The 10,360-nt window shown below is 36.8% G+C and overlaps 1 protein-coding gene across 1 annotated transcript in view; it reads right to left on the reverse strand.

The window, feature by feature from the left end:
- The window catches only part of SEMA3E (semaphorin 3E), a 188,605-nt gene extending 185,037 nt beyond the window's left edge, over window positions 1–3,568 (reverse strand). The window contains exon 1 of the mRNA XM_089685944.1: window positions 2,993–3,568. Coding sequence (XP_089542070.1) covers window positions 2,993–3,095 — 103 coding nt within the window. The 5' untranslated portion in view covers window positions 3,096–3,568. The remainder of the gene's footprint in view (window positions 1–2,992) is intronic.
- Between the last annotated feature and the right edge of the window lie 6,792 nt (window positions 3,569–10,360).

The following is a 10,360-nucleotide window of genomic DNA, read 5'->3' on the forward strand; positions in this document are numbered from 1 at the left end:
CGTTCCTCATATGGAAATTTGTGTACAATTTTCTTATTGTGTGTACAGGCCACAAGTTTTCCCATATACAAGATGAGAATTTTTGGAAAATTTACATAGCTCCTTATTCATATGTTTTTTAACCTTGGCGTCAAATGATATAATCACTCTCCACTACCTAAGACAATCAAATGGCAGATTCACATGGCTTTTAAAGTCAGTTCACAAAAATGTAAGTAATTTAAGTCCCATTTTTATTTTATCTCTGATGTTTTACTCCTCTATGTGCATCATTATTTTTACTATACACATATGAAATTGCACAAACAAAGTGGCAAATATAACATTACAAATGTATGTTGTATAATGTATAATCAATATTATTTCAGCATTCACTTTCTGGAGCAGCCAAAGCATCTTTCATTGCAAGAGACAAGTAAAGACCCATCTTGGTTAATCAATTCAAAGCTGCAATGTTTAGTAAAAATTAAAAAAGGTGAGGAGTTAGTACCTTCAGGCAAAGACTAAATTGTGCAAAGACACAGACACAAGAACAATGTGTAGTACAAAAGAACAATGAATGCTAGAGACTCTAAAATTAATTTCTAGTTCAGTAATAATAGACACTTCTCTAGTAGATTGTTATAGGCTATAGCACCTTTTTACTATATCATTTTCTCTCATATAATTTCAACTCTTAGAAGTTGCTTCTTCATCATTAGTTGAGTAAGAGGTCGGTATAATAGTCATTGTACATGCAGAAGAATACTAAAGTACTCTATTAAACACTGTATCCAGACATAGAATTTTCTGAACAGTATAAGCTTAACACATGGGGAAATCCTTATGTTGTGATCATAGAGCTTTTACAGATTAATTTGTGACATATATAAGTAGCAGGTGTTCACACCACAGGTTACCCATTGGCTAATTTCACTAGGTACCCCTTTCAATGGTATTCAAACAAATGGAAAAAAGAAACAGGGTAACTAGCAGGCAGGTGGGTTGTAATGTTTTGTCTGGTCTTCTGTTCAGAGATGAATAGGCTTCATCCAGAACTACCCATTACTGCCATAAAACATGAATATGGGGATTGATCGAACCACATGGAGTACTGAATGTGCAGAAGGGCTACAGGGGGTCTCCCCTCCTTATTATAGAAAATGTGCTCCCTACATGTATGATTAAATGGCTTGATAAAAGTTGATAACTATTTAGAACACAGAAACTTCCACCTTGGGAAATACTGTATGTCCAGTCTACATCACACATGTAAACTGAACCATACCATACCATATAATCTGTGCATGATATTGATCTGTTTAACTTGGAAGAAATCATTACATGAATAAACCTTGGTCAGTGATGAAACGTTGGTCAAGAAAATATCAATTTGAGTATACAATGTCTGTGCACTTTAGTTCAGAATTGCCAACAGCTACTGTATGTAGTGTAAAGGTCTATGGGACAATTTATTCAATTTATATTTAATGAAGTAGGCCATAGTACTACAGTACCAGTTATTTTGTTGGAACTATAGGAGATTGTACAATCAGATTGTAATGCATATGGCCAGCTTTAGAGAATTAATCTATATCCTAGATTGTAAGCTCGAAAGAGCAGGGCCCTCGATCCCCTCATGTTTTGCATTGTATTGGTATTGTTCTGTCACATTTTCTGTCCCCCTTTGTAATGTACAGCACTGAGCGAACCATTGGCGCTTTATAAATACTGTATAATAATAATAATAATAAATAATAATATACACATTGACCTATAATGATCCAAGTCTAGACTTTTTAATGCATAAGGATAGCATGGGATCACTGAGTGATTCTACTGATGCCCTTATAAAGAGACTATGCAATTAAAATAGTAAAGCAAGTAAATAATATTGCTATAGATAGTAAATAAAATGCAGGCAAAAAACAACCCTCTCTTCATTATATGAAATGTTGCATACAATAATGTCACTATAACCTGTAATATTGATATTAATATTTTCCAAGGTGGACAAGAACTACTCTGGTTATAAAGGAGTTAAAGCAGAAAACATGTAATCATGTATTTTAGACCTGAAGTAACAAGTGAGGACAGCGAATGAAGATGAAACAGGCAGCTGGATTTCATTGAATGGATTTTGTTTAGCTTTTTATGGCCAGGTGTTTTGCTCTACCTGTCACATAACATAAAAGATCTCAAATGTTTTGTTGTTGCTTGTAATCCTGTCAGCCTTGAAGCAGTCTGTTGAACATCACAGACTTCTGACCTTTTAAGCACATAGAAGCGAATGAATATCTAATTACAGCAGTGCATTTCCTTTCATTAACAGGTTCAGTGCAGTAATTAAACTCAGCACACACACAACATGCATTCGGCTTCAAATGCTTTCCTTAGTACCTAGCACACCAATATTATTCTTCATATTCACAAAAGTATAGGTGCTAATTGTCCTTGGTTGACAAGGAAAAGTTGCCCTTGGAAAAATTCTTGCTTTTTTAGTACAGACACAATATAGGTCTCTCATTATATATGATGAAAAAAAAGCCAAGAGAAATTTAACAGATCACAAGAGGTGAACTTAACAAAGAAAATATTCTATACACAAAGGTAAAATAACTGGAAAATTATAATTATTATTTTTTTAAAGCAAGTTCATTTCAATGAGATTTAAAAATTATAGCCACATGGCTGAAAATTCAAATCGTTGCCCTTTTGTAAAGCTTCATGAATTGAGCTTATAATTTTAAAGAAGCATACTTATACTCCAATTTTCTATATGTAATTGTTATTAATTGTTAAAAGCATTCCAATTTTCTATGCGTAGTTAAATAATTTTCATTATGTAAAAATGTAATACTGTGAGTAATAAATTAATAAAATGTAAACTAAGCAAAAGCAGCTTCATACAATTAAATAAATATGACTTAGGTACAAGTTATCTTGTAATGTTATACATCTGTCAGACTAATTAAAGTTAATAATAAAAAATTTTAAGTCGCCTGAATCTTACCTTTATAGGACAATCGTAGCCGTGGTTGTGTTGTGTCAATTGTCAGAGAGCCAGACATGTGAATTCCAAAGAGAAGTAAAGCTTTAATCAGGTAAAGTGCCATGCTGGTTAAAGTCAGTTCTAAGTAGTTCTCCTTGCTATGTACTTCTGCTTTCTGCTGGTGTTTAGAGAATTGCTCTCTTTTCAGTGACTTCAATATCTCCCAGAGGAATCCCCTCTTTTCCTAGTACACATTTCCTATTTGTCATGCTTCATTACAATGTGTAACATAGAGTGGTCTCTTGCCAAGACATTTGTTTACAGTCTGCCTTGTCATTCCCAAGTCTTGCCCAGTGCTGTGCTGTCTCTCAGTCCTGAGCTCACTATTGCCAGGCAGTCGGAGAATCCAGCTAAAGAAAGATCATTCAAATAAAAAAAAAACTCCTCCTTGCTGCTGCTGAACCCTGCTACAAACCCTTTCCTTGCTGAGACTTGCCAGAGTGTTCCTTTAATTCACCTTTCATAATTAGAAGCAAAAAGTATTTTTTTTTTAAAGGCACTGTTAGATCTTAGCAGGGATGCTGGTTTTGGGCTGTCAGCCGATCTCTCTAGCAAGAGAGCAATGAAGGATGAGGGAATATACTTCACTACTCAATTGCCAGGCAACTCCTACTCACTGCACAGTAGCTATTTGTGTCATTGCCCAATTACTGTTTTTGAAATGTGCCTTTCATGTGTCTGAATAAGCTGTGCTTTTAATGATTGATTGGAAGAAAATCAAGCCATATGGTTGTCATAATTTTTTAGCACAGTAAAGTATCTTAAAAATCAAATTTGATATTTTTATATCATAAATGGGATTTTAGATCTGATAGATCTACAGAAAATATTTGGATTTGCACTGTATTTTATTCTGTAAAGTAAAAAAAAGACCTATTCTTTTGTGTAAGAAGAAAAATGCATCTAGATGAGATAGGTTAAGGTCTAGGTTGCCAGAAAAAGCACTTTTACTTATCTGATTCTCCATTTGCACAGGTTTAACCCATGCTGCTGGGCCATTCCCCACAGGCTCTTCTCCGTTACATTCTGGTGGTAGTGTAGATTTAACCTCATTGCCCATGTAATGCATATGTGTGGCAGCAAACAGGGTAGGCTTTAACACCCTCATACAACACAAATACGTCCATGCCCTGAGCTTTCTGCCCTGAGAACAAGCTCCCAGCACAATTACTGAGTTCTGAAATATAGATCTTGGTCTTTAATAATGATTGGGGGTCCACAGGACCAGCTCCCCTTCAATGCAGCACTGTATGTTAGCCACGTTATAGTGACCATGTGTTTGCCAATCCCATCCCACCCCGGCTAGTCCAGACCCTATGAAAGTGATGCTAGATGGGAAGGGGTTACATTTCTAAGTACTCAGACAGTTCAATTTATCCCGAACTTAGAGTGAATGCAAATTCAGTAAGCAGGGGTGGACTGACAACTCATGGGTCCCCCGGGCAATAGGGGATCATGGGGCCCCTGTGTCCTTGCCCAAACTCAAAAAAGCCTATGAAAAAGGTACCAGGAGCATCTCAGGGGGCCCCTACTGACCCCGGGCCCTCGGGCAGTGCCCGAGTTTCCAAAAGGTCAGTCCGCCCCTGTCAGTAAGCACTTTCCTAGTTCTGTTTGCAAGGAAAGTAAGCACACGTAGATAAAAATAAAGGTGACGTTTAGACAATTAACTAAATGAACAGTACATACACATTTGTGACCTGTTATGTCTGCCAAAGGATTTGTAAATCAGTTCAAAATCTTTGGTGATTTATACACTGCTGCCAGATAACACAATCTCAAGTGTGACACCATTTTCTCTGTTAGGATTTAAGCTGAATGAGGAAGTGGAAAAAAAATTCTCCCTTGTAGTGGGACTGCCTCTGCACTGCAAGGGTTATATGTTCATTTAGGTCCAGGGTACCGGGAAAAAACACTTTTACTTATTCCCTCAGTCCCCCATGTTCTCTCCATGCTACTTGACCAGCCCCTGCAGCTTTTCCTTTCTTGTGCTCTTGTGGTCCTCTGACATAAAAAAGTACACCGCAAAGCTCATAGACCTGCATTTGATATGAGAATGTCGAGGGACAGTCCACTACTGAAAGGGAGGATTTGTGTTTTCCATTGAGATCAGGTTTAGGGAATATAGTACTGTAGCCAAACCATTTTAAGCCTGGTGATTGGACAATGAAGGATCAGCAACATTTTAAATAATCAACTCTACTAGCTCTGAACTCTCCTACTCTCAATGTGCTTTCTGTCAGCACATGTGCATGCAGGTAGCACTTGTTAGCTAAACGTTCTGCCCCTCCCACTCCATTATGAGTGCTTTTGTCTAAAGGATGTCAGGAACCTCATATGAAGACATATTCAGCCATTCATGCTGTTTCTATGTGAACATACAACATATTTTTCAAAGAATACTTAACTTGTACTTTTTAAATATGTGCTTGGAGGCAGCTTTAGGGATTATCTGTATTCCAAGATAGATTGCCCTAGAGAGGTCAAAGCTTTATTTTTGCCTGTAAGCTATTGGAACAAATATGTTTTAATATGACAACAAATCCTGAGCTGGAAAATATATTGCTATTATTGGGCTGGTATAAATTCTGGTGGGTTTACAGTAAAAATTTCAGCTAAAACTAATAGAAAATTCACTCAATTTAGCATACATAGGAGCCCTGCTCAACAGTGAAAGCAAGCAACTCCTTTTTTCACAGCTGGGTCTGCATCTGGAAATCTAAGACATAGTGAAAAAAAGACGGGATGCTCTGTGTTTTGGATTTCTTTTGTCTTAGTCCAGCACTGCACCCACATAATTAATGGACACCTCCAATATTGTCAAAGGGAATGAGCCAGAACCCACAGGAAACTGGCATGAGATAGTAGGCAACTAGGCCAGTCAGCTATGACCATGGAATTCCTCACCAAGCAGCTTGTAAAAAAGGGGTGAGGATCCTAGTTGCACCAATGACCTAATATTGTCACATGGCCATAAGTGTGTTATTTCCACTTTACCAACTCCAGAACACTACTACAAGCACTCCACACTGCACCAACAATTAACAAATGCTCTATGCCCTGTAGTGTGTTTACTGCAGAAAGCACTTGTCGAAAGTGATGAAAGTTGTCACATGACCTTAAAAAAGTGATGTGACAGATTTCTTTCTCTCCTGCTAAACTTTATATTTTTTCATTCATTAAAATAAAAGGGGCTTTGTTTGCTGAGTTTCGATGTAAGTAAAGTGCAAAGCACATCTATAAAGCACACTGCAGTATTTTATAAATGTACCATAACAGATTTTAAAAGACAGGCAGCAGTATGTTTGTGAATATGTAATACCACTACTGTATAAATTGTTTTTCAAATGACTAGTCATGTAGTGGTTATACCTTTTGAGCATGGAGGCTAACAAGCCAGGTAGCTCTAAGAAAATATTAGTCATGGGGATTGTAAGAACTTTGTCTTACCTAAATATGTTTTCTCCAGATAGGGTTTCAAAATACTTTGAAGAAATGTACATATGGTATCATTATGAGGGATCAGTCATGGTCCTCTTTGCATTTGCATGTAGCTTTAAAGCGACATTTTTCTGCAATGACAAAAAACACACAAACTAATGAAGCTTTGTACTTATTAATACATCATTAGATGGATTTTTTTTTAAAGCAAGCAGTTCCTATATAACAGAGATGGAGTGTAAGAGGAAGAAGCAATCCAAGGAATCAACCAGTTCATGTCCTGAATTGGAGCACGCTGGCAGGATCAGAAATCAGGAGCTCATCACTGTGTTGCTTCTCCTTTCACTGTCCAGTAACAGGCTTGGCTTCCAAGGACGTTGATTGAATGATACTGGCCATCAAAGTGAGCAGGGCAAACGCTGGATTGAAGGTACGGTATATGTTGCAGAAAAGGCTGTTTTTGTTATTTTATCTGTAAATATGGGACAGCACAGTAGCTTAGTGGTTAGCACTTCTGTCTTGCAGCACAAAGGTCCTCGATTTGAACCCCAACAATGATATAATTGCATGGAGTTTTGCTTGTTCTCTATATTATTTTACTGGGTTAGTTTAAGCTCTAGGTACTGCTCTGACATTTCAAAGACAAACTAATAGGTTAATTGTCTCCTATCTAACTTGGTCCTAGCATGTGTATGTATGCATTTGAGGTTGGGATCTTAAATTGTAAGCTCCTTAAAGGCAGGGGCTGAATTTGCAATATGTTAAGTGCTGAGTAAATTGTCAAAGCCATATAAATACCTGCAATAAATAATATAGGTCTGATTTAATTACAAAAGCATGTGTAAAGTGTCTGCATTGACCTAGAGGAGCTCTTTTTGTGCCTGAATACTGAACAGTTTATGACTGAGTAAAGTTCCGACAATTTTGGTTAGTTTTGGGGCTTTATTGATTTGTCCCTCCACCACATATTTTTACTGAACCATCACAATGATTAAAGGCCAAATGGAATGTGTAGGATGTGGAAGGGGATGGGCAAGCTACATTACTACCAGGAAGTGTTGGAGTTTTGCCAGTTTAGTATGGCATTCAGACTAACACAGACAAGTCAAACTGTTGCAGATGTATTCAGGCACCTCTAGGCCACGTTGTTGAGATTTTCCCCTGGTATGAAGTGAATTATGCAAGGACTATGCTGTTACTTCAAGTTGTATACTGTTCTACACATTAGACTTGTTTTTAACCTTTATTCTAAAGTGTCAAGCTTCAGTGTCCCAACCACAAGAGGGTACGTGTCATAAAGTTGCCCTGGCTGTAAAGGGCCTGCGGCTATTATTGTCAAGTAGCTCTAAAATGACTTTCTTGGTATTTTTGCTATTTTTTCCAGCCCTAATTTTAAATAAATCATTGTACACCAAGAAGATTGTCTCATAGACTGAATAAGCAAAATCTACAGTAAAGTAAATCTACTGTTATGTCCACAAATGACTATGCATTACATTTTAGTCTGATTTAAGCCCTGTATTTAATTCCTAAATTTGAAATCTCTTACATGGCATTAAGGAGTCAAGACACGTGGGTTTATCTCTTTCAAAATGATTTGTCAAGAAGAGGAGAGGCAAACTGTGCTTTATCTGAGAGCTTCTACTGAAACCTAGATGACTTTGCGTGCAGACCTGACATTCATAGCAAATATGATTTATCTCCACTGCAGTTTACCGTGGAATTTTAAGCAATTCAATTAATCATTCATATTGCAAATATATTTTTCATTTATTTTAACAACCTTTAAACTTGCAATTTACTTGATATTGTAGTGTGATGGGAAGGACACTAATGACAGGTATATGCAAGTCACTATACCTTTTATCAAAAAGTGAATCTTTAAGAACACAAATGTGAGAGTTGACATGAATTTTAAAGGTTAAGACTCCATTGCTGTCATCCTGATCCTTGTTTAATTACTTACTAACTTGCTGGGCTGGAATGCACATGCAGCATGGTAGCTGAAACTTTCCAGACTTCTTCAGGTTAAGTCACTAGGTAATACAGTTAAGTAAGCAATAGCAGCTCCCATATTTCTGTCCTCACATGTTTCACGTGATATTGTTATGCAGCAGTTATAGCTATAGAGCTCATTCACATGGATGTAAAAAACACTAATTTCAGATGTATAGTTTTGTACACTTCCAAATAAAGCACTAATGCAGCTTATGGGCTCATACACACAGATGCATCTTGCAGTGTAAATACGGGCTGTTTGGTAACATCAAAAAAGTATGAGCCAATCAAATATTTTACAGGCAGAAACTGCTTTTCCCACCAACTGTCAGAGTGGACCTGATGGGATACATTAAGGGTGGAGTCAGAATAGTTTTACAGTGTTGCGGTTCCCCATCAGGTCTGCTGTTGATGACCAGTGGGAGGGTCATTTCTGCTTATGATGAATTTGATTAAGTGAGCTAATCAAATGTCACACAGACAGAATTGGCTTCTTCCACTGGCCAAAAGAGAAGACCTGATGGAGACCTGGCTGGCTGCTTGGAGGCAGGATTGATATCCTTCATTGCTAGGATGCAGGCATTAAAAGCCATCTGTGTCCTAGCATTTAGCTAAGCAGCAGTTGTGGCCAATAGAAGCTGTACTCGTTTAAAAGTTGATAAAATGTAATATTTGTACAGCATACAAAGTACTGTTTTGAAGAATCTTGATGGCAGCTTCTGGATTCAAAATCCTGCATTGAAAATGGCAGTCCCATGTGAATGAGGCCTTATCATGTGACTTGTCAAATCCACGTGATTAACATCCTTTAAAATCACAGAGTTCGCAGAAAATTAACTCTATTGTGGGTTAAGCGTAGCAGCCTGCATTTTATTAATGGGCCATAAAATGTGGGCTGTCTTGTAGTTATATGTTTGAGAGACATAGCTGCAAAGAAGGTTACAAACCACTTATCAGCATGTGCTGATACATTCGTATTGAAGACTTGGGGAAGGTGAAAAATCTCATTATGTGTTATAGATAGTTGGTGTCTGTAATTCACATTTATACAATTTGTTGGAGACACTCTTCTTCTCCAGATATTGACTGCAAACTTAAAAGGACATATAAAATATATACTACTTTGACAAATAACACATGTAAAACCAAAAATCAAACAAAGTAGATAAAATGGATTTTCTCTTTTTTGTATTTGTTTACTACATGTTGTGTTTTAATAATGCTTTTTTTTTTATTTCAAACAGTAATAAGAGGAGTAGTCCAGTGGTAATAAAGAGAAAATCTTAATTTACCATTGACTGAATTATATGTATTAACTCTTGTGGAATATTAGGACTTTTTGCATCGCTGTGTACATACAGTAACATTTTTTAAAATTGTACTGCACATGGTTTTACATAGGCTTATGTCTGCATGCATATTGTTTCACATTTTAAATACATGTTAATACTCTTTCATTACCGATGTGTTGTACAAAGTGTTAGATGCACACTCAAGATTAGATATTTTCCATAGTGCAGATGCATTAAATATTCGCAAAAATACATTTTTAAAATTTTTCTATGTATTTAATATTTATTTAGTGGGCCTACACAGCATGTGCTATAAATGCTGCATGTCCTGCTTTGTTAAACACGCTGAGTTGCAGCCACACTGTGATGAATGGGGCTTCAGCTTGGAAGGTATTTATATACAGTGCACTGTGGAAAAACAAGTGTTAACGAGCAATTTAACTACTTGTTATCCATCTCATTAGTAGCTTTGATTTCAGTGCTGCACATGAGGCAACTGGCAACAAACAAATTTCCTTGCTCATGTATTCCTAGGTTAAGGCCACAAACAAGCAATATAAGCAATCAGGATACCTATCTCAGCAATCAGACTGTTTAAAAG

Source organism: Staurois parvus, unplaced genomic scaffold (assembly GCF_062004578.1).
Source record: "Staurois parvus isolate SC_StPar_1 unplaced genomic scaffold, SC_StPar_1.0 ptg000019l, whole genome shotgun sequence".
Lineage (NCBI taxonomy): Eukaryota > Metazoa > Chordata > Amphibia > Anura > Ranidae > Staurois > Staurois parvus.